Here is a 25310-nt window from a genome sequence, read left to right as displayed (position 1 = left end):
CAAGGAGAATATTTCTCCTTTTACACCTGTTTAAGACCAGGTTTTCCCTGGTCCTAATTTTTGCATTCCTCCTATTTATACTGCCCTTGTAAATAGGGGGCCGTGTTAAAACCAATGGGTGTTGCGGTGGACGCCCACCGCAACACCCATAACCCTCGCCTTTCACACTAAATACAGTGTGGAAGGGTGCCTTTTTTACAAGGCAGCGTTAATCCATGTTAAGTGGCTTAAGCTGCCTTGTAAATAAGGTGAAGCCCCTATCGCTATCATAACATCATTGAAAGTTGCGTTGTGGTGGCAATAGGAGCTTACAAATGTGCCTCCTAATACCTAAACTACACATGCTTGGATTGGAAGAGGTAAAACTACAACTATTGCAGCAGTGTGAGTGATGATGATGATGATGATTGATGAAAAGTCAAATGACGGTTAAGTGGACCCTTGATTACATACTGATGGTATGATTGTATTTTATGCTCATTTGGAGAACAGATACACTCAACACACGGTTTGCACATTTAATGAGTAATTGTATATGTTATTGTTTTGTTGTCCTTAACTTTATTTTTGTGTTCCTTACAGTGCCATTTGGACCATTTACGATGATGGTTATGTTATGTTATGTTATTTATTCTTTTGTATAGCGCAACGGTTACTCAAAAAGAGTGTCCCGGCGCTTTTAGGTAAGGAGAACAGATTTCGGAATAACACAACACAGCTAAAAGAGATTAAAAAGAAAAACAAAAAGAAAGCAAAACTACTGGCAGACCTATTGGGAAAACAGCCAGGTTTTGAGACCTCTTCTAAAATCAAGGAGAGTAGACGCCCCCCGCAAAGGGAGCGGTAATGCATTCCACATCTGTGGGGCCAACAGACTGAAAGAGCGGCCCCCGAGACGAGCCCTCTTCACGCGCGGAACAGCCGCCAAAAGTAGAGATTCTGACCTCAACGAGCGAGTCGGATGGTAAAAGGTCAGTCTCTTTTGGAGATGTTTAGCTCCCACAGCATGGAGCGCTTTGTAAGCCAAGGTCAGAGCCTTAAAGGCGATCCGTTTGCAGATGGGTAGCCAGTGTAACGTCACCAACAACCCAGCGGCGCTGGCGCGTCTACTTAGGCCAAAGATGGCCCTGGCAGCCGCGTTCTGTGCAACTTGAAGCCTTTGTAGCAGATATTCTGGCAGGCCCAGGTAACGAATGTTGGCATAATCCAACCTGGAGCCTATCAAAGCCTGCACCGTCAGCCTCCTGTGCTCCTCGGACAAGAGAGGCAAAAACCTCCGCAGCATTTTTAACAGGCCAAAGCAAGTGCCGGTTACCCCCAAGATCTGGGCTTTCATCGTCAGCCCCTTGTCCATCTTAACCCCCAAGTTTTTAGCCATGGGAGAAGAGCCGGACGGAGGGAACATGTCGATGGGCCACCAGGCCTGCCAGCTAGGCTCCGTATCGCACCCGAAGAAGAGTACCTCCGATTTGTCGGAATTGCACTTGAGGCTGTTCAGTTGGAACCATGCGAACACAGCCCCAAGGCAATTCTGGATACTCTCCCCGTCAAAGTCAGCCCCTCTCTCGCAAGTGAAGAGGAGCTGGGTGTCGTCGGCATACGACACGATCCGGGCACCAAATGACTCCGCCACCGCCGCCAATGGGGTCATAAAGATGTTAAAAAGGGTCGGGCTCAATATAGAGCCCTGAGGGACCCCGACTCCCAGAGGCGGCATTACAGCGGTGTCAGATGATGTCCAGATCGTTTGCCGGCGGCCGGCCAAAAAGGAAGAAAACCATTTGAGCACCGTCCCCCGCAGACCAATCTCAAAGAGTCTTGCGAGCAGGCCCTCATGGGGGACGGTGTCAAAAGCCGCCGACAAGTCCAACAACACCAGCAAGACTTTGCCCCCGGTATCCAACACCCCTTTAATGGTTTCAGAAACCTCAAGGAGCGCGGTCTCGGTGCTGCGATTTGAACGGAAGCCCGACTGGGAGTCATGTAAGATCTCATGGGACTCCAGAAAACTGGAGAGCACCGACTGAACGTGCTTCTCCAGAATTTTTACAAGAGCCGGCAGCAACGAAATTGGCCTGTAATTGGCTGGGGCTTTCGGGTCAAGTCCCGGCTTTTTAAGCAACGGGATGACCATTGCCTGCTTCCACACTGGCGGCACCTCTCCCAGACTCAACGAGAGGTTAAGAAGAGGGTGCGCCAGCGGATTAACCACCTCCGCCAGTTTACCCAGGAGCTTAGCAGGGCAGGGGTCAAGCGGAGACCCAGATTTTAAATTGCCCATAAGCGCTAGAGAAGCTGAGGCTGGCAGAGATGGAAACTCAGCCAATATGGCGCCCTGCGCAACTGGGGGAGGCGTGCCCGCCTCGGGCATCGGCAATGTAACCGGCCCACTCGATAGAAAGGAGTCCTGGATGAGTTTGATCTTGCCTGTAAAAAAACACGCAAGATCCGCCGCCCAAGATTCTACGGGCCCCTCTTCCGAAGCAGTAGTCCGAGGGGAGATGAATTCTCGAACGATGGAAAAGATCTCCTTACTGGAGTTCGAAGCTGCTTCGATTCTCCCCGCAAGATAGGCTTTCTTTTCGAGGCGTACCACAAGAACAGCTTTTAAGCTGAGGAATGCCTTGAACCTTTCAGTCTTATATGGCTGAAACATGTTGACTATATGATAGGGTAATATCTATATTCCTATCTCTCTTCGCTTTTCCTCTCTTTTCACGGGGGGGCACCAGAAAAATGTTTTTTTGCCCACCAGGAGATAGTTTTTTTCACTATTTTTTTGCAGAGTGCCCCTCACTCTTCCCGCATAGGAAGTGGTACTTTAGGTGCTGTAGAATGCTCCTACTCCTCTCCCATGGGGGAGTTGTCGCCCACAGTGGGGACCTTGCACCCCAGTGGTGAGCGGAGAGGACCCTGTGATGAAGCATGTTACTCCAGAGTGAGTGATGTTTCTCATCTGAACACAATCAGGGGGTACCTTATCCCTTAATTTTTGTTTATGTTGCGATTCTTCATTAAAGTTTCACAGGATACACACTTAAAAAGTGGGTACATGGTAACAAGCTTAGTCGTTCATCAGTGTAACATGTCTAATGTACATCAGTGTAGTGGAGCCACAGATGACGAACAGCTGCATGTATTAACAAAAAACGTTGCTCGCCTATGAATGGGGGCAAGGGGGCGAAGGGGGAGGGATGTCAGTATGTATGGAATGCAGGTGTAGGACAATTTCATATGATCTGCACTGCCCAGTGTTTCTCCAATATCTGTGGGATTGGTCTCTGTGAGCAGAGGGATGGGTGTCGTAACAAGTGAGGGGTTTCTTGCCCTTTATGGGTCAGGGTGCTATACCAAGCTTACTACTCATGTGGTCGTCCCTAGAGCAGCAAGACGCTCTATGGGATTGGGGGAGAGAGGGGGCGTCTCAGGGTGGCTGGGTATGTTAGAGGGTGTTTCTTGATGTGGTACCATGCGTGCAGTGGCAATGCTGCAGTGTGCACATAAGAGGCTGGGTGCTTTGATACTAAGCTGAGTCAGACCTCATGTGCAGAAGAGGGGGACCACCAGGGACGGGAAAAGAGGACAGGCCGCCTCGCCTCCATCATGCCCCCTGTACCTTGTTGATAGGTGCATCTGCCATGATGAATTCAGGAGATGATGAGGAATGAGAGGATGTGGCGGGCAAAGGGCGGGGGGCATCACAGATGCCATAATGGTCTCTCCAACTTTCAAATCCACCATTACCTTCTGTAAATGGATGTGGACAGGCAGGTCGCCATCCGTGGTGCAAGGGTCCGGGGAGTTCCTGTAATGTCCTGACAGGGTTCCAGGGGGTGAGTGAAGGGGGAGCTGGGATGAGGTGGTAGAAACAGCTTGGGAGGGGCTTAGGATAGCGATATAAATTTGGGATAGTCTCCAGCACGGTTGTGGAGGCAACGATGGAGAAAAGGATGGGGGATAGAAGGGAGGGAGGGGGAAGGAGAGATAACAGAGGAGTGACCGAGTGGTGACAGAAAGTGTCAGGCCTCCTGATGATGCAGGGTGCAGCACAAGGATAGAGATAGTGTGTGTGAAAGGTTTACAGGAACAGTAACCATGGAAAGAAAGTGGTAAGGAGATTGGGGGGCGGTAGGGATCCGTAACTATGTGAGGATACTTTAGGGGGGGTCAGAGGTTGGGTGAGCTGCAGTGAGGTAGGTATCTGTGGTGCTGTGTCATGGATGATGTTGATTGATGGTGGCTATGATGTGGTCACTGAGCCTAAAGTGCAGGGAGTCTCCTGGTCCTCTGTGTAGTATGGAGGGTCTCCAGCATTCACCTCTGTGTGCAAGAAGGGTGCCCATGTCTGCAAGAACAGGTTGGATTGGTCCGGCAGGTTGTAGATGATTCGTTCAATGGAAGGCAGTTTGTATCATGGCTACCAGGCATGACTACTGCGTCGGTGGGGCGGTGCCCTCCATTGACGTAGGATACAGAGTTTGGCCATGGCCATTGCCATGTGAAAGAGGTGGCGTTGGGGCTTTGCCGGTCATGCAAAAGGATCACAGAGGGGGTAAACAGTAAGTAGAGAGGCATAGAGATGCTCAGGGTCAGCCCATGTATGACCAGAAGGGCTGCACTGAGTGGCATTCAAATTTAACATGTGTTGTGTTGCAGCAACTATTTGTGCATTTACAGTACTTGGCATGCAGGAGTAGGCCCACTCTGTGCAGTTTCATGGGTGTCAAGTACCAATCGTGTAGGACCTTGAAGAGACAAGATTTCAGCCATACCTCTCTGGTGCTTTTGTCAAGGCTTCTAAGATATCCACCCATTCATCTTCCTCATATGAGACTGAGATCCGTGATTGCTACCTGACACACAGCATTTGCGACAGAGTTTGCGAGAAGAGGTGGGGCAAGAGCACTCCGTACAGTCCAGACATTACCCCTTCATGTTTCCCCCACATATACAGGTATAGAACTACCAGAACATGGGCAGGGGCCTTAGGTAGGGTCCCAGGCAATGTACATGTATTTATATGTAAATGTACATGTATTTATATAGCGCAAATCGCCCACATCGCAGGCATCTATGCGCTTGCTTAGGGAACCCGTCCTGATATTCCCCTGTGAGATACCCCGGCAGGGTATCCACAAGGTGAAAGCCAGGCATCCCGCTGCGAGGGGCCGTTGTGGAGATTAAGCAAGCTATTGCCCAGAGTCGCAGAGTGTGAACCCGTGAGTCGAGTAGGCACCGGAGCGAGAATTATCGAGTCCGTGGAATTATTGAGCCCAACCCCCGTCAGGGCGGGGAATTGAACCCTGGTCCAGGGCCGATCTCAGCTTCCGGGTCTGCCGCCTCTAACCCCTGAGCCACACTTCTCCACTCAGTCGCAGGCAGTGCTGCAGTTGGGTATATTCCCAGTGCGGGGAGGCCAAACTTCTCTCCCAATTGTGTTTGTCTTTTCAGGGAAGTTTGTTGAGGAGCTGGGAAAGGGTATGTATGCCTGTTGCCTGCCATGTGGGCCATGAAAGTTCCTCTCTGCCTATTCATGTGGCAGTGTTCCCCCACAGGGAAGCGCTCTAGTGTAGCGCAGGGTGAAAGCCCACGAGGTGGTGTGCTCTGTGTCAGGCTTTGCACATATTAGACAGTATCGGGTGGGTGGTGTCTCATGTATGGGGTTCGTCCCATATATTGCGGAAAGCCTCATCTCAGCTGTGAGCTAATATCATTCTAGGGGCACCCATTGTGGTGTGTCTGGGATCTCTGGCAGCAGGTACTCAAGCTGGGAAAGGTGCAGGGCCAGGGTGTAGGGTTTTATCAAGGGAAGGACCTGGCCCCCTCTGGTGCAGCGAGCGAGTAACTTGGACAAGGCTATGCGAGGTTTCGAAGAGCCCCAAAATAACAATCTGATCCCGGAGTCTATTTGACTCAGAGTGGTGAGGTGTATCTGTGTGTAATTAAAGCGGGGGAGAGTTACTATATGGACAGCATGCGCTCTTCCCCACATGGCAAGACCCAGTACCTTCCATTTCTCAAAGTGGTGCTGCATCTGGGTGATCAGTGGATTCAGGTTGTCTGGGACCATTCCTGCCAGGCCTTTTTTCACTAGGTTATCAAGGTATTTAAGATGAAATGTTTCCAGTGGAACGGGAAACTATGGATGGCTGCCTGTGGTACTATATGAAATGGGGAGTGCTTTGCACTTATCCCAACTGATTTTCTACCCCGAGAAGGAAAAAAGTAGTCAATTATCTGAAGCAGGGACAGCAGGGATTGGCGCAGGTCCATAAGTGTTACCGAGATGTTGTCTGCATAGAGATAACGTTTAGAATCGCCAACCGGGAGGCATATGCCTGTGACAGTTTCTGAGTTAGGGATGGTGACAACCAGGGTTTCCATGGCTAGGAGGAAGAGGAGTGGGGAGAGGGGGCATCCCTGGTGTGTTCCTCTGCAGATTGGAAATGATTCTGATAAGAATCCCACGTTGCAATTGCGCAGTAGGATTACTGTAGAGTAAGCGCACCTTGGCAAAGAATTGGTCGCCTAGGCCATAATGTAAGATCACTTGAAATAAGTAGTCCCATTTGAGAGAATCAAACGCCTTCTCTGTGTTGAATGCAAAGGCAAGCACGTCCGAGGTAAGGTCTTTAGCTGTCCAAAGCATGTGGTGCATGACATTAAGGAAAGCACCAAATTACCACTGGTCAGAAGTGATAATGTGCAGCTGCATTTGTGACATTTTCCACAAAGTGGCACACTGCTGAGATGCCAAGGGTAGTGAATGCACTCCAGAAAAATGTATCCAAGGAATCCCTCTCACAATTATCCTGCAACACTGCATCAACATACAAACACCACAACACTCTACTGGAAGGAACTACTACTTGATGTTGACATTGTAAATTAATGTATGAATAGAGGATAAGGGGCAGATAGCATTGACATATTACAGGTAAAGGCTTACAAATTGGATAGAGTGCCCTCATTGCTAAAGGACCCTTCCTTTCCAACCACCCAAAATTGTTAATAAAGACCCTGTACCATTTCTCTATAAATAACAGCACACCACACTTTATTTAGAGAACTCATTTAAAGTTATTGATTTATTTGTTTAAATTGTTATTCATGTTGACACTCTTGTATAGCTAGCAAACTAATAGAGTCCATATACAGCATAAGCAGAAAGTTATTAAAATGAATGTTGGTGAAATTGTTGTACTGCCTTGCATTTTAGAAGAAAGTGTACAGATATAGGGTATACAAAATACCACGAAATGCCACTATATTAGTACACTGCTAAACAAAATGTACACACTAATTACCTTAACAGTTACCCTAGGCCATATTTACAAGACCCCTGTGCTGCATGGGCGTTACTTTTTGTGTGCTATCCTGCTCCATATTTTACAAGGAAGCATAGCCACTTTGTATGGCTTAGTGCTACCTTGTAAATACCATTCCCTTTGATGCAGTTTTATGCATTAAAGGGACCGGCCATGGGTGTTCTTGTGGGAATTCCCAGCACACCCATGCATTTGGAAACAGCCCCAGAACTACAAGGAATCATATATTTAAAGCAGCACCGAAAACGTTGCCATAGGGTGACACAACCAGGAGGCATACTTTATTTGGGCAATTATTTTCACTTTTTACTCTTTTCTAAGTGTGCTGCATTCTGGGTGTCCTTCCTGCACAGGAACAATCATCCCTGCTCGACAGGTATTCTTTCACCATGGTGCAAGGGTGCTTACATTGGTGCACAGCTGCTGTTTGCGCACCATCACAGGGGTGAGTAAAGGAATGCACTGTATTCTTATAAATAAAGCACATTCCAGCACTTAGACAATAGAGCAATTCGGTGCAGCAAAATTGATTGTGACACCACACTGCACCATTGTAGACCTGGCATTTTTTCACAGCTTTAGCCGCAGACTATGTGCTTTTGGCCTCCTGGAGCTGCATTACACATGCAGTGCATTTTCCTTCATTGTGCTGGGTGCACCTTTAAAAAGGTGTACCTGGTGCAATGAAGGAAAATGCGCTGCATTATTGGCAATGCTCCGCCCACGGGGCAGCCATGAACTCATGCTGCTCTGGGGGCAGAGTATTTACATGAAATAGGAGTGGCTGCTTTTCAGCTGTTCTGTTTTTTACTGTGCAGGCCGCAACCCACCTGCACTTTTAAAGTGGAATAGAGATCCCCTTGCCCCACCTTCAAGGGAATGTCTGGGCTGTCCATAGCAGAGGTCTGCTCTCAGGAGTCACACTGTCAGTGCGAGTCCTGAGGGCTTCTTTTTCTCTGCAGTCGCATTGGTAATACAGTTGGGAGACCTCCGTGGAGTGGAGCCATCTAGCTGATTTTGCACAGCTCCTGGGCACCTTCAGCCGCACTTGCACTTTGCTTACGGCCCCTGGCGGTGCCCTTATTACCAGCGACGAGGTCCCGAAGAGCGGGAGGCCTCCGTGGAGTGGAGCCTTCAAGCGCATTTTGCACATCCCCTGGGCCCCTTCAGCTGCACTTTGCTAACGGCCCCTGGCGGAGACCTTATCACCAGCGACTAGGTCCCGCAGCGTGGGACGCACGCAGGGCGTGCCAGGGCTCGGCCAGTGCGGTCGTAGCCAGGAGTAGACTGGACTGGGCCACGGACTTTGGCATTTTAGCTCGACAACTTGGACTGGCGTCCTCCAAGGTACTATTGTTCAAGCATACTAACTCATTTGACATTTGACATTTTACCAGACTTGTAGGCCGCGGTGTCTTTACCTGTTTTTTTCTGATATTATTGATTATCGAGTCTAGAGTTTATGGTACGGGTTATTGATAACTTTCCTGGCAATTGATTAGGCAACATTTGGGCACCACTCAAGTACAAAGAACCCTTTTGAGTGGATTAGTTTTGCTGTTTACTGTAGCGGTGTTGACTACAAGTTACTGTGTAAATCATTACAATGGTGAAAAGAAAGGCATCAAGCTCACAGCCAAAGAAGGCACCTCAATCGGGGCTGGGTCCCTGTGTTTCTATATTGAATTATTTAACAGGGGCAATGGGCGCCCTGGAAGAGCAAATTATGTCAGTGGAAGAAGCCATCTCCCGCGATAACACAGTGGTCACTGTTGGCCCAGGTGACCTTCCCCCGAACACGACTAAACAAAGTGTATATGATTTAAATGTAGAAAGCAATGGATGTGTGTTGAATATTTTAGACCATGTTTTCTTTACAGACCAGGATGTACAGTTACAACCACCCACTAAACATACGAGAAATCCTGATCCTGATCAAGATACACGAGTAGGAGACACTGTGAGGGCTAAGGTAGTTACGCAGAAGGTACCAAAAAAGAGTACTAAGAAGCCTACAGTGAGTTAAAAAAATAAATAATTGAGGAACTGAATTAACTCCTATTCAGGCATCCATACAGAAAGAACTGGTGATTCTAAAAGCAAAAATTGATGCCGTGGACAAATTCCTTAGAGATTCTATATGTACCATCATGAACAGACTCAGAGTGATTGAAGAGTCATTATTAAGCCATCCTAAAACTCTAAAACCTTCTGAGGTTCCAAGAATAATTCCTAGCTTAACTTCTTCTAGGACTAATAATGATCAGACAAAGGTTACATCAAATTTGGCGTTTTCGCATGTGAATTCTATGCATACCGGTGATCCTGTTTTGGTCCCCCCAGATAATATTATTAATCAAATAAATTGCAGGCAAACTATGAAGAGTAATGAAATAGATGACACTGAAGGTATAAATAGGAGTAATGTAGATCCAGCCAAAAACCGGATCAAGAACAGTCCACCCCTACATTAGACTTACCACCTGCCGCGACCCCATATACAGTGTTTTTAACGAACGTACCAACATCGCGCCTTGGTTCCCATGAACCATGGTCCGCGCTTAGAAATAAGGCATTAGCTTGGTTAGGGACTATGGCAGGACTAACGGATAGACTCTTTGCAGAGTTCAAAATGGCAAGAAGGGTTAGTTGGGTGGGGAGAAGTGTAAAAGATGTACCAGGGAATTGCGTGATCTTGAATTTCAAGACCCCGCGGCTAGTACACTGGATACTGAGTAAAATGTAATATCATCCCATGACCCCGGGTAGTATCGGCGTGGTCCCTTTGGGTTTTTTCTATAAACAAAGCACGTTGGAAAAAAGGGCTTCAAGGGAGGAACATGATTATAGATTTTCTGTCCTGACACATAATTGTTATGAGCCTCTACCCTCTCTTGAGGAGGTAGATTGACTTAGTAACATGGATAGTATAGGGGGGAATTTAATTTACGCCACTGGGGTGTCATTATCTGACAGCAATAATATGACCCACGTGGCGGATATCATACAAGACTCTACCCTAAATCATATCTATATTAAGTCTTGGAACAAGGGACCAAGTAAGGTTGTTATTACGCCTTGTCCCTCTAACACAGATGTCTTCAAACTTTTTGATGCCGAGACCCCCTTGTAAAACCTTTTTAAGTGTAAGGACCCCTACTGACAACCGTTTCTAGAAACTGGTACTCCTCATCATCAACAACTATCGACAACCATAAATGCGCCTGTTAGACATTATCACATCCATCCATCCATCATTCATCCACCCACACTTTCACACATCCATCCATCCTTCATCCATCCACCCTTTCATCCTTCCATTCATACATCCATCATTCATCCATTCACCCTTTCATCCTTCCATCCATACATCCATCCTTTACCTATCCACCTTTCCATCCATCCATCCACCCATCATTCATCCACCCACCTTTTAACACATCCAACCATCATTCCTTTTATCCATCCATACATCCATCCATCATCCATCCACCCTTTCATCCTTCCATCAATATATCCATCCTTCATCCATCCACCCTTTAATCCATCCTTCATCCACCCACCCTTTCATCCATCCATCCATCCACCCTTCATTCATCCCCCCAACTTTTCACCCATCCATCCATGCATCATTCATCCATGCAACCTTTTATCCATCCATACATTCATCCTTCATCCATCCACCCTTTCATCCTTCCATCCATCCTTCATCCTGAGAGGAGAAGTGTGGACACTGGTTAGAGGAGGCATACCCTGAAGCAGAGGTCAGACCCGGGCCCAGGGTTCGATTCCCGACGCGGCAGGGTCCTGAGCCCAATTGTCCATGGACTTGATAATTCTCGCTTCGGTGCCCACTCTAAGCACAAGTTCACACTATGCAGCTCTGGGAAATAAGCTTGCTTAATCTCCACAATGGCCCCCTCGCGGTGGGATGCCTGGCTTTCACCTTGGGGATGCCCAGTACGGGTTATCTCACAGGGAAAAAGCCAGGACGGGTTCCCAATGCAAGCGCCGAGATGCCCTAGGGTAAGTCTGCGCTATATAAGAACACACACATACATCCGTCCACCCATTCATCCTTCCATACATCCATGCTTCATCCATCCACTCTTTCATCCTTCCATTCACACATCCATCCTTCATCCATACACCCTTTCATCCATCCATTCACCCATCATTCATCCACCTACCTTTTCACACATCCATCCAACCATCATTAATCCATGCAACCTTTTATCCATCCATATATCCATCATTCATCCATCTACCCTTTCATCCTTCCATCCATACATACATCCTTCATCCATCCACCCTTTCATCCATCCATCCATCCTTCATCTATCCACCCTTTCATCCATCCATCCATCCACTCATCATTCATCCACCCACCTTTTTACACATCCAACCATCCATCCTTCATCCATCCACCCTTTCGTCCTTACATCCATCCATCCTTCATCCGTCCTCCATTTCATCCCTCCATCCATACATCCATCCACCCTTTCATCCTTCCATCCATACATTCATCCTTCATCCATCCACCCTTTCATCCATTCATCCACCCATCATTCATCCACCCACCTTTTCTGTGCCTCTCTCATGGGGGGGGTCAGTATCTCTCTGCGTCTCCTTCCTTATTCTTCCTCTGTCATGGGAGGGCATCTCTGTCCCAGCCTGCTGGGGGCGGGGGGCAGACAGGCTGTAACAAACATCTCACAGGGAAGAAAGACTCTCAGGCACATTACCCCCGCACAGGCTGCGACCCCCTTCCCAAGACTCCACGACCCCCCCTGGGGGTCGCGCCCCACAGATTGAAGACCTCTGCTTCAACATATTTGACCAACTCAGTCATAAACAGGTGACTCCATTAATGCCCCTAGAGGCAACTGTAATTAACATTGAACCTTTAGTTCAGCTGGAGTCCCACATTGTCAGTGTAGATATTATATCAACTACTGGCACGGGTTGTAGATCTATCCCACACATTAATCCTTCCCAGTTGATACCAACATCTATTATAGAGGCCTCATATGGGTGTGAAAATACTGGAACCAGGCCAGAGGGATGTCAAATTGTTTATTGGAATATCGCGGGTCTTGTTTCAAAGCTGTCAAATGGTATATGGTTGAATTTTGTAAGGAACTTCAAAATTCTTTGTTTCCAGGAGACATGGTCAGTGGACGCTCTTCACTTGGAAGGATTTAGAACCTTCCATACTGCAGCAGTTCCTTCTCCCCATGGGAGAGCGAAGGGGGGTCTATGTATATACATCTCGAACTTGTCGAACTATGACAAATGTGATTTTTATAATGATCCCTTTTATCAAGTCATGTCTGTATCTTGTGATTCTTCTCCAACTATGATCATAGTTAATTTTTATATTAATGTTCCGCCGTTAGAATTTGAATGTGTCCTAAGGTCTTTGACGGGTAGACTAGTTTGGCTACAGGACTTAATGAGCAAGGATGTAGTTACACTGTGGGGGGGAGATTTTAATTGTTCATTATGCCAATACGTAGGAAACGGGGTCTGTGGCTTAACGAATGATGACAATGACAATGATGGAGAAGGTGTACCACATTTTGTGCATACTATACAAGGGGATCTCCTTAAGGACGTGATGCTGACACAGGACATGGGCTTTGGTAATATGTTGAGTACCCCAATGAGCCCATTTGGCCCAACTTTCAACGGGCGAGGAGTTTTCTCCACAATAGATTTTATTTTGTTATCTAACAGACATTCTTCTAGGGCGATGAATTTTGAAACACATGACCTAGTTTTAAGTGACCATTTCCCACTAAGTATGAGTCTGCTGGTGCAATGCCAACATACTAGCAAGAAAGATAGAACTATTAATAATGTTGATAATATTACACTTACCAGGCAGAACGGATACACTTTAAGCTGGGGTAAGGTGAACCAAGAAGAAGTAATGACTTAAATTATCTCGGATTGCTATGCTAATATTGTACAGTGTCTTACTGAGTCCAGCGATCAGAGTGATGTAGTGGATAACTTTGCAGTAATTGCAGCGACTGTAAGGAAGGCACTCTTTGTTGAAGTCAATAGAAGTAAAGTTCCAAAGTCAGGGTGGTTTGATCATCACTGTACCAAAGCCTACTCAAAACTGAAACTTGTACTCCACGCCAGATATAAAAGCCAGTACGATATCAAAAAAGCAAGGAAGGAGTATAAATCGGCGTTGACAAACAGGAAAAAGGAACTAAAAAGGGAGATGTGGTCAGCTTTACACGACGCTGCCGTGTCACGTGACCCTTTAGCTTTTTGGAAAGCCGTGAACGCTCCCTTTCTGGCTGACATAGATAGGGCCAGAATAGAGATGGCAATTCCTGAACATGATTGGATTAGGCACTTTACAAACCTTTATAGTTGTACGACTCCAGAGCCGGAAACACCAGGAACACCTTTGCTGAAGCCACTAGTTCAGGGGACAGAAGGAAAGGATCATTTAGTTTTTGAGCTGCATGAAGTAATCAAAGCTATTCTAGCCAGTAAAGGGGAAAAGGCGCCGGGGCCGGACGGCATTCCTGTAGATTTTTTTAAATACAATATTGAGCTTTGGGCACCACTTTTAACACAATTTTTTAACACGTGTATTTTATTTGGTTTCCCATTAACTTGGTTAACTACTATTTTAGTTCCCATTTTTAAGAAAGGAGATAGAGCAATCCCGGCTTGTTATCGCCCCACTTCCCTGTTAGACTCCACCGTGAAAATTGTTGGAAGAGTCATCCTTAACAGGCTACAAGACTGGGCTGAGGACAGTGGAAAAATGTGCGATACCCAATACGGTTGTCATAAGGGTATGGGGACAGTGAACCAGGGTCTTAACTTAAATCTTTTAATTAATAAGTACACTGAGGCAAAAAGGGGCGACATATTTTTAATTTTTGTCAGTTTGTCATCAGCATTTGACTGCGTTGTCCATGCCAAGTTGTGGAAAATTTTAGAGGATTTGGGGGTGGAAACTATAATAATCTCTTTCCTTAAACAGCTATATGCAGGGGCCAGGGCTAGGATACGCTATGGGGCAGGGGGCCAATGCACTACAGATTTTAAGATAGGAAAAGGAGTGAGACAGGGTTGCATTCTCGCTCCATTTCTTTTTACTTCATATATTAACAGCCTGGGAAAATACCTAGTACAAAATTGCAGAGATCTACCCCAGATAGACACCACACCTATTCCGGCTCTCTTATATGCCGAGGACGCCATCCTAATGGCTCGTACTCCTATTGCTTTGCAAACATTAATGACCTTCTTTGAGAACTTTATGTCAAACCTGGGCCTGACCATAAATGTTTCCAAAACGTTTGCTATGACCCGTTATAATAAAAAGAACATGAGGCCAAAAACTATGTTTGTGCAGAATAAGCCCATGGAGTATATTAAAGCGTTCTCCTATTTGAGCATATTGTTTGACCAAAACTCTAACTGGCAACAAGCAGTAAAAGCTAGGAGGATCATGTTTGCTCTTCGCAATTTTAGCAAGAAATTGAGCAGAAGACCTCCCCTCGAGCTACTACAAATATATAATGCCAAATGTTTGTCCGTTGCTTCTTATGGAGCCAGCGTATGGGGGAATCACTGATGTTACATCATTACAGGTCATGTAAAATACATTTTTAAGGTTTTTATTGTCGGTCCCCGACTCCACTTCAACATATATATGTCATGCAGAATTAGGCATTGTTTATTTGGAGGATACAATAAAAATTCAACCGATATTAGAATGGCATAGGATTTGGACCTCGGAAAAATTGTCTTTAAATCGTCTTATCATTTTAGATCTTATGAAGTTAGAAGGGGTGTCGAGGATTATATGGTTAGCATACATTAAATCCTTTTTTCTGAATGTGGATAACCAGGAGTATAATAATGATTCTACACCTTATGTAGCATCTCGAGGAGAGACCTGAAAAAGTTGTGTATGGGCTATCTAAATGAGCGAAGACTCGAAATTGAATTGAGGAAGACCTCTGTCCAGGCTCATCAGTTGACACTCATTTGCACAATGATTCAACCCTATCTTAAAACTGTACAGGGCGATTTTGAAAGTTTTTTGTTAGTTTGTTTCCGCTTGGGAATTATGTATAGATTATTAAGTTATCCGGAACAAAACGATTGGTCCAAAACCTTAAGGAATTGCCCATGTGATGAATTATCGACCCAATCTACCTTACATGTTATGTTCTTGTGTAAATTTTATTCTGTTTCTAGGAAAGGGTGGATTCTCCCGATTTTAAAATATCTTGGTGTGAGAAATTGTCGACAAGCAATTATAGCTCTGCAAAGGTTGGAGACAGTATATAATATAGCCTCTGTTAGTGCATTTTTAAAGTCTATTCATAAAATTAGGAAATCAAATGTATTGTAATACTGCTTATTGCTCAATGTACTGTGTATTCCTGCTTTTATGATTATTCATTTTTTAATTGAATAAAGCTGTTTGTGCAGAGATTTAATTGCCATGTTGACCTGGCAGGTTCACTCACTTGCCAGGCGCTAACCTTGGCTTTTCTTACATGAAAGTCAATACTAAGGTAGGCACAATGTAGCCCCATGAGCTGGGAACAATGTAGGTGAAAGTTAGGGCATGTAGTTGTGTGCTTTACATGTCCTGACAGTGAACTAGCGGGCATTTCGCTTTTCACTGTCGAAAAACTGTCTGTCCCCTTGGAGCTGCACTAGAATATTGTACATTTTAACTTTCAATTGGGACAAGACAGAGAAATGGAGTTTATGCTCTCTCAATTCAGAATTTTAGTAAAGGTTTTTTCAAATTGTGTGTTTGAAAATGACACTTTTTTGAAAGTGGGCATTTTCTTACTTAACCATCCAGTGTGCCTTTGTCTGTTTGAGTCTTCAGCATTGTGTTTTAGAGTGACAGGAGCTGGGCAAGTGCGTTCACACTACACAGTCACAAGCGGGTTGAGGTGCGTCCTGTGTTTCCTGGGTGACTCATGTCCAGGCTGAATAGTCCTTTCTGCATTTAGACTGGTGGTAGGAGTTTTCATTGGCATCTGGATAGGCTGTGTCTGCTCTGCACAATGGGAGGACAGAACTGTTATTTACTGAGTGACAGAGACTCTCTGCCTAAACCTTCAAAGACAAAATGTAGTGTAAATAGTGGGGATCTTGACCCCAGAACTTTAGAGTACTGCTAAACAAAGGAACATGCCAGGAAGAAGGGCTGAAAAACCTGTCAGGACAAACTGCCACGTTGCTGTGTGTTTTGCTGTGTTAGCCTCCTGCTTGCTTCTTCTGTCTTGGGCAGGGAAAGGACTGGATTGTAATTTATTCTTCCTGCTGTTTGAGTTTTCTCCAAGGGCATAAAATAAAGCTTGCCTGCAGTTGGAATCAGGGAAATCAAAGACTTCATGAGAACTTTTTTGGACTAAGGAACCTGCTAAGAATGAGCACTAGAGAAGCTGCGACTAGGAACTATCACTTGGCTGCTTGCGTTGCTGTGTTGGCCTGCAGTGACTGCTTCTGTCTTGGGCAGTGAAAGACTGGACTGAACTCTTCTGCAACATTATTTTCCTGGTTTCTCCATTGGATTTGTTCAAGAAGTCTCAAGAACAGCAAAGACTTCAAGTTCACCTGCTACCACTACTGGAACTGTGTGTTTTGTGCTGCAACTGAAGAAATAGCAACCCAATGGCATCAGTGAAGCTGCTGTTTCAGTGGCCTGTTACACAGTGCACTGCCTGGTTCCTCATTGCAGCCTTGGCCCGCTGGCGAAATCGACTCCAGAACGTTTACAGATTACAACACTTCAGCAACAATGATGGCGCTGCTTGCACCATGACATTCCAGCACCATGACGAGTACCATCCCACTTCGCAGTACAGCCCTGGTCTCACCGACACTACTTGATCCAATTACCAAGCCGCTGCCTTCAATTCGTTCTGAGGTGCTGCATGCTGCACCGATGCATTTTACACCCCAGCCCTGAAACTCGCTGACGACGGCTCTCCTGATGTCAGCCTCACGGAGTTTAGCCTAAAATGCATGTGACTTCAAGGGACCAATGACACCTGCACTCTAAACTGACTCCTACTGATGCTGCATAATCCGATCTCGTTACAAGGTCCATGACACCCTACATTTCCAAGATACTGTTTGCAGGTCTTGCTGACACCATAGCTGGCCCAAGACACAGCAGTCAGCCTGAACTGTTTGATTTGTTTGTTCACAACAATGTGATAGCCTTGGACAGAGTTATAGACATTCGGGAACTGTATGTCAGGATTATTTTTGCAATATTCATAGTGTGATTATTGTATGTTGGATTCCTATTGTTTTAGCCTTCTTTTACATAGATAGCTATTGGTACATTTTTCTAAAACTGGTGTGGTGTCCTTTTGTCATATTTTCACTGTATTACTGTGTGCTATGTGCATATGCTTTACACATTGCTACTGTGGTGGGTTCAGCAGGGATTATTTTAGTCTGAAGAACTGAGATAGACTACCAATATAGGGTTTACTGTTAATGACCAGCAATGTGTATCCTTGTCGGATAATATTAACATTATTAAGCTGTCAAATGTTGCACTGTCTCAAAGTGATATGGGTGTACTTACTAGAATACACATTGATTTGTATTAGTTCTATTGCCTTATGAAACTTTAAAAATGTGTTAAAAGAAAAACCTTTGCCTGTGTACACTGCTGATACCCCTGTACCATCTTACAATAAAGCTATACAGGAAATACAAGACCTGTATTTACTTTTATCTCTTGATGACTGATCCAAGACTCCTCCATCCATTCTCGACATCTTATCACATCTAGACATTATGCCCAACCATAATACAGACAGTGGTCTGAAAAAGAAATCAGTTTTCATTCCCACACTACCATCAGCCAATCTAATAGACTATTTTCACAAGGCTGAGACCATTGATTTAGAGCTACTAGAGGACAGACATTCCATTACACACAAATGTTCTGGGTACAACCTTACAAAAAGAAAACCTTGCCTTTAAGGGACTTGCTGACAAGTCAGACATTGCCATTAAGGAGGTGGGCAAGGGATGAAATATAGTGAATATGCAAGATAAAGAGTATATACAAGAAATAGAAATAAAATATAGGGATGGGAAGGATTATACTCCATAGCATCCCTAACTAGACACATTGAGCAGAAATTGGCATTTTGCAGGCAACCGGGCCTTATCACGGTCGTAGAGTTTAAGTACTTGTTTACTCCATCAGGTAGGGCACCCTGTCTCTTTTTACAGCCTAAAATACACAAACCATCATTTCGGGCATTAGTTCACTGAAAGAGCACATATCTGAGTTTGTGGATGTATTTCTACAACCTTTAGTTCACAATCTTCCATCTTACCCCAGAGATACTGATGACCTTCTTAATCAATTGAAAGACATTGAATGAACAAGGGAAATCTAACTAGTTATATTTGATGTCTATGCTAGCATTCCGCTGGAGCAAGGACTTCAGGTATTGAGAGACACCCTGTCCCAAAGAGACGCTTCCTTGTACGAACATACTGAAAAGTTAATGGACCTGACAAGTCTTGAGAACAATGTCTTCCTCCAACAAGGAGTCTGGTTCAGACAAGCAATGTGTCTTGCGATGGGGTCAAAATGTCCACCATCCTATGCCAACCTTTACATGGGCAAATTTGAACAGAAACACCTTTGGTTGACCGGTCCACCTAAACTAACAGAACATATCATTTACTAGGATGGTACACAGATGATATGGTCATGGTTTGGGTGGGTAGCGAGTTACAGCTAGTACGGTTGACAGAACATCTCAAAAATAACACGTACAATTTACTCATAAGTTTGACAGGTTAGGATTAGATTTTTCGGATGCGGTAACATAATTTAAAGACAATAAAATTATGTCTTGACTCTACAGAAAACCCACAGCATGTAACTCAATCTTGCATACTAGCAGTGCTCATCCGATAACCTAGATAAACGGCATCCCATTTGGAGAAATTACTAGGATTAGGAGGAACTGCAGTGAGAACACAATTTTCCACAGGGAATTTGACAAATTGGATGAAAGGTTTATGTGCAAGGGCTACCAGTGTTTGACCAATACAGACAAAGAACACGTAAGACCTCTAGGGCCACATTACTTATAAAAAAAAATGGGGCTTCAAGAATAAGAAGGACCCCAACTAACTTTTATCACCCAGAGTCATGTGATTTACACAATATTACTCAGAAACTGGCAACTGCTGACATTGGACAAATCGCTTGAGAACACATTCCAAACAAACCTAGAGTTGTCCATAGACTCGGTAAAACCTTGCAGGATATTCTGTGTTCTAGTTATTTAGCACCCAAGACTCCGAGCACGACATGGCTCCCTGGTAAACCAAAGGGCTTCTATAAATGTGCAAAATGCAATGTCTGCACCTTTGCATGTAACAAACTCACAGAATTCCAGTATAACAGTGCCACTTCACACTCAATACAGCAATTCATTAATTGCAATTCCAGTTTTGTTGTGTATTGCATTAGGTGCCAATGTGAACTTACATACATTGGTATAACAATACACCCTTAAAGGAGCAAATTCAGGAACACATGAGGGCCATACGTAAAAACAGTATTCCCTTGTGGTCCACTTTAACACAGTACATCCTTCCATGACATTGACCAATATCCTATTTCATGGGATAATTGGACTCACTAGTCTTCTCTATTTTTAGGACCAATGTCTATCCGCCATTTTTTACTCCCCGGGTCACTTTCTGCATTCCTTTACATTTCAAGGCTTATCTTGCACCCAGGTCCTCACTTGGACCTGTATACCATGAGAAAGATGGCTCATAGTTACCGGTAAGTGTTTCTGCTGCCATTAGGGGAAACACTTTCCCCTGAAGCGTTTTATGTAACTTTAGTTCATACAGTCTGACTTTGGGGATGTTTTTGGAAATATATTCAGGTATTTCATCTTCATTTACAGAGGCCCAAAGTTGACAAACAATAGACTTGTAAGTAAGTTTTATTTATTTTCAGACTTTTTACCTTCTTCTCTTCTACCTCTTAAATGGGTTGGACTCCCTCTGGGACTCAGCTTAACATAGTATGATCGACCTTACTTACTAACGTTCACTTTAGATACTTGAGAGCTTCATATTTTGGTTAAGGCTTTCAAACCATATTAAACAGATAACAATTGTACCTTATTTGGTAAATTCTCTTAAATGCCACCTAGATACTGGTGCATTTATACTTTGCTACTGGCATTTGTTATACTTCATCAAATAGATAATGAAGTAGCATATCTATACAGTCTAAAATTTCTGCATCTAATTTACTGAATTTCTTTTTGTCTTGAGGGACGTATCACTGCCCTTCAGTTTCACATTGTGTGTACCTCTACATTTTTAATCATGTAACTTACAGGCATACAACATATTTTGATGTGACACATTAGCTTTAATGTCTTTTCGAACACCAAGCTCAAACTTCGATACATCATTTTGCACATATGTCTTATATTTTAACTACCAGAACAATCTTGCACAGATTAGGAATGAAGGACTTCCTATTTAGAGAATCGACTCATGAATTGTGATGAGTTCATGCCCATATCCTATGCTCTCTCTGACTATCACATTAATGCATGAGTCACAGTTATTTAAATCAGGGAATACTTAATAGAATAATGCAGGCAGCTTCTTTTCTTCTTCTTTTACTCACCGTTTTATTTCACCTATGTGTTTCTAATCTCAATTGAGGAGTCTAGGCCACATGAACTGCTGAATAGTTTCTCTCTGTGACTCTTCCACGATGTGTGAAAGACATCAACAGATTTCAAACAGCACATATCAGTTGCTTATTTATACCTTATTTACTCTTAACTAGTCATTAAGGACATACAGGTTAAATTTAACTATTCATCTTTATGTCTTAGTACTTATTTCTTAGCTACTCTTTTTCGTTATAAAGATGACACAACATAGGTGGATTCTCCATGAATATTTGAGGATTGCCCCCACATACGTATCTACGGTTAGAACCCTCCTTACCATTTGATATGGAGCTTGGGTTCCAGCATACTCTATTGAAAAAAAAATGCGTTTTATCATGGCTAGTACTCACTTTAGGGTGTTGCTTGCTCAGCATGTTGCCCTCTGAGTATATTTACCTTTCGTACCAGATTTTACTACACTTAAGTCTTGTTTTCCCACTTGTCCTACTATCCCTATTGAGAGTGATATAATGGCCCATCTATAGATATGCATACATCTCACTAATGCTAGGGCTTTTTTGTACTCTCTCACATCTTCTTCACTTGGGCCATCACCTTTAATTTATTTGTATAAAAAGGTACTGAGTTTATTCATATGTGTTTAGGAAATGTCCCTTAAATCAATTATTCACGAATGCTATTACTAATAATGCAGCTCTGAAGAAGTTGTGAATGTAAAGAAACACTCTTATGAAAGCCAGCAGGTGTCACGGGTAAGTAGAATGATTTGCACCGCAGAGACTGGAAGTCCCCGTGAGGAAGCCTGTAGATGCATCTACTGCTGAAGCATCCATAACGTGAGGACCGACTCCGACTTACCTCACTGAAACATTGGCAAGAAAGCATCGCTATACGTTCTAATGTGTAAGGGAACCTTTTAAAATTAAGGAGGACCCTTTTCTCTAAACCCGTAGCCTGTGGAAGAGATCGATTAGACAGGCTTCCTCACGGCGACTTCCAGTCTCTGCGGTGCCAATCATTCTACTTACCCGTGACACCTGCTGGCTCCCATAAGAGTACTTCATTGAAAAGCGTTCATCACTGAACCAGCAGCAGCGGTAGGCAATCGGATCCTTGATCCGTGGGCTTAGATGAATGAGGGTACTCAAGATATGAAACCCATGTCCTGAGGATGGTCTCCTACACGAAAGAATAGAACCGAAACGTAGACTGTGGCTTTATCTACCAGTGAATGCTCAATTACCTTTGTGATAGGTAGAAAAGCTCTAGCAATTGATGTAAAAAGGGCTGTGTAAATTAATGTATTTAACCTTCTGCGCTATGCTGTTCATCTTGCACCCAATTTTTTAACTTGATTTAAAATATTAAATACCTTTTGTCTATATACACCCGCTCTCTCATTCCTTTCACTGATCATTAACAAGTGACAGTTTTTGAATACATGTAATTTTTGTTGTGGCATAATTAGCACTAGTGGGGTCAAACTACTAAGCCCACATGATTTCATTCTCTAAGTTATTTTAAAATTCTTTTGTTCGCTGTAAACCAGGCATAGTAGTACACCACGGACACACTCGGTGTAACCAGGTGGTCCCGATTATGAAGCATGCCACCAACTAAGTTGGTGGTATGGCTTCATGAAAAAGAAAAGTTATTTTCTTTTTCTTCAGCTTAAAAGATACAGCTCCTTCATTATCATGTACATGTAATCCGCTCTTTCCTCTTGATATTCAATAAAAGCTGAGGTATCAACATCAAAATCATCTTTTGGAGAAAAACAGTACATATGCAAACAAAATTTCACTGTGCTTGAGGGAAGTACAGTATCGTCACCTGCTGCTATTAAATCAGCAATTTAATATGCAGTATTTCCAGTGAACATGTTCTTCTTCTAGAGTCTACAGATTATTCTTTGTCTTTCTCAGAGCATTTTGAAACTCTCTGTTTTTCAGGCAGTATATAATGGGGTTACAGAGGGGAGTGAGAGCGATATATGACAAAGAGGAAATCTTAGTGTATCTCATTGAATATGTTGATGTGGGACGCACATAGGTACCAAAGATAGAACCAAAGAAAATAGCAACTACAGTGAGATGAGACGCACATGTTGAGAAGGCCTTATGCTTCCCACCTTTAGATTTAATTTTAAAGATGGATGCGGCAATATTGACATAAGACTTAATGATTAAGGTAAAGCAAAAGAATGCGAGGGCAGCACCTACAATGTAGGTAAGTATCTCAATTGTGTGAGTGTTGCTGCAGGAAATCTTCCTGAGAGCTGTGACATCACAGAAAAAGTGGTTGATTGTGTGGGATTTGCAGAAGGAGAGCTGAGACAGTAATACAGTATGTGGTAGTGGTACCAGAGAACCTACTGCCCAAGATCCCACAGCCAACCGGAAGCAAACAGACTTATTCATGACAACCAAGTAGCGTAAGGGATTGCAGATGGCAACATACCGATCAAGAGCCATTACTGAGAGGAGGATATATTCTACAATTACCAAAAACATGAAAAGGTACACTTGCATAAGGCATGCGGTAAAAGAAACATGTGTATTCTCCATAAAGTAGTGGGCCAGCATCTGCGGGAAAATGACTGAGGTGTAACATATGTCATTAAAGGATAGATTTGTGAGAAAGAAATACATTGGTGTGTGCAGATGTGACTTGTAGTAAATGGTTGCCATGATTAATATGTTTCCCACAAGTATTAAGAGGTATATCACTGAAAATGCAGCCCAAAGTGGAACTTGTAGTTGTGGAAGATCAGAAAATCCTACAATCAGGAAATCCTTCAGTGAGCTCTGATTTTCTTCTTTCATATTCCCAACGATGCAGCAGTTCCTAGACAGACTGAAAACAAAAACACCAGTAATGTCAATGAAATCATTATCAATTTGAAGCTGAGGACAGATGTTTTTTTCTCAAATAGTTCCTTGAACACTCATATGAATTCCATGATGTCATTACTTCTTTGTCTGTTTAAGAGTCTTAACTTAAAAAGTGTTTACACTACTAAGTAAGTGAGTAATTAATGAAAGTGGATGGGAGTCCTCCACAAGTATTGAGGCTATAATCTTGTCAGGCTAAAGTGGATTCAGTAATTTAACCTCATACCTCAAGTAACTATGGCACAGAGAAGACTTTAAGTATCAATGTAATTATCAGTAAAAAAAGCTACAAATTTAAACCTCTAACAACCTATTTAATAAAAAAAATATGAATAATGTAATGATTAACAACAACAATCCAGTGAAGATGTAAGGCACAAAGCACCAAAAAAATGTAAAATGCTAATCAGTACTCACTGTTCTCAGGTGACCACGACCTTTGTACAATTTCTGTTTGACAACGGTACAGCATGAGATACATGCACCAAGCTGTCATAGTCAAAGGCTTTACCATTAGACTAAGGGCCTTATCACAAGTTTAGCGGTACTCCTGCACTGCTGCCACCATGCCAGCTACAGGAGGAATGCGAAAGCTGTATTGTTCCTACTTGTGGGATTATGATTGTACTCCATGGCAGGCAGGCGGTGCTTCAGCAGCCTCATGACAGTGGGCTATTAGGCTCTTGGGAGAGCCTAACATGAAGCCCCCATCATGACAGCACCTGCAGCACAGTCCTGCATGGTGAATCATGCACATCACACCATGCAGTAACAGGGGTGCAATTTCAGGGTGGCACAACATTTGTCCTCCTGCCTCAACCCCAGGCCTTGGTGTGGCATGAGGGCTCTGTTAGTACCCCCTTAGTTGCCTCTCAATCACCCTTTCCATGGTGGGCTCATGAAAAGGGCAGTGGACAAGCTACTAAAAATATGCTAGGATCTTCCGCACCGGCACAGCCAACATATTCCTACTCCTGACTAATTGGCAAGTGCCGTAGGATCCAGATTCCTGGCGGACAGAGTTGTCCTGTGGCAAACTGCCCACCAGACTCATAATACTTGCAGGCGGGCCCACAGTGTTAATGTTAATGTTAATGTTATATGGACTTATATAGCACACGGCTGCCCCAGCCAAGGGGCGTGCCGGCGCTTACTGTTCGTACCCGGGGGGGCTGCTGCTGAAGCAGCTGCAGATGACATAACATAACTAACAGAAGAGGTGGTTTTTTATGGCTTTTCTGAAGGACAGGAGATCTTTCAGTCCGCGTATCTGGGCTGGAAGTTCATTCCAGAGCTTTGCTGCTAGGTATCTGAATTAACAACCGCCCATCCGAGCTAATTTAATGCGGGGGACA

At 44.0% G+C, this 25310-nt stretch overlaps 1 protein-coding gene across 1 annotated transcript; it reads right to left on the bottom strand.

Moving 5' to 3' along the window:
• Positions 1 to 22959: 22959 nt before the first annotated feature.
• LOC147700815 (olfactory receptor 5V1-like) lies at positions 22960 to 23886 on the bottom strand. Its single transcript, XM_086928502.1, has one exon. The coding sequence runs from the start codon at positions 23884 to 23886 to the stop codon at positions 22960 to 22962; it is 927 nt and encodes a 308-aa protein (XP_086784628.1).
• Between the last annotated feature and the right edge of the window lie 1424 nt (positions 23887 to 25310).

The sequence above is a fragment of the Lissotriton vulgaris genome, chromosome 7 (assembly GCF_964263255.1).
Source record: "Lissotriton vulgaris chromosome 7, aLisVul1.2, whole genome shotgun sequence".
Taxonomy (NCBI): domain Eukaryota; kingdom Metazoa; phylum Chordata; class Amphibia; order Caudata; family Salamandridae; genus Lissotriton; species Lissotriton vulgaris.
The sequence above is the reverse complement of the archived record's forward strand: the minus strand, read 5'-3'. Positions and strand labels throughout refer to the sequence as shown.

Bases quoted from the DNA above. Each gene is read 5' to 3' on its own strand.
- LOC147700815 (XM_086928502.1), bottom strand. From the start codon at position 23,886: ATGAAAGAAGAAAATCAGAGCTCACTGAAGGATTTCCTGATTGTAGGA.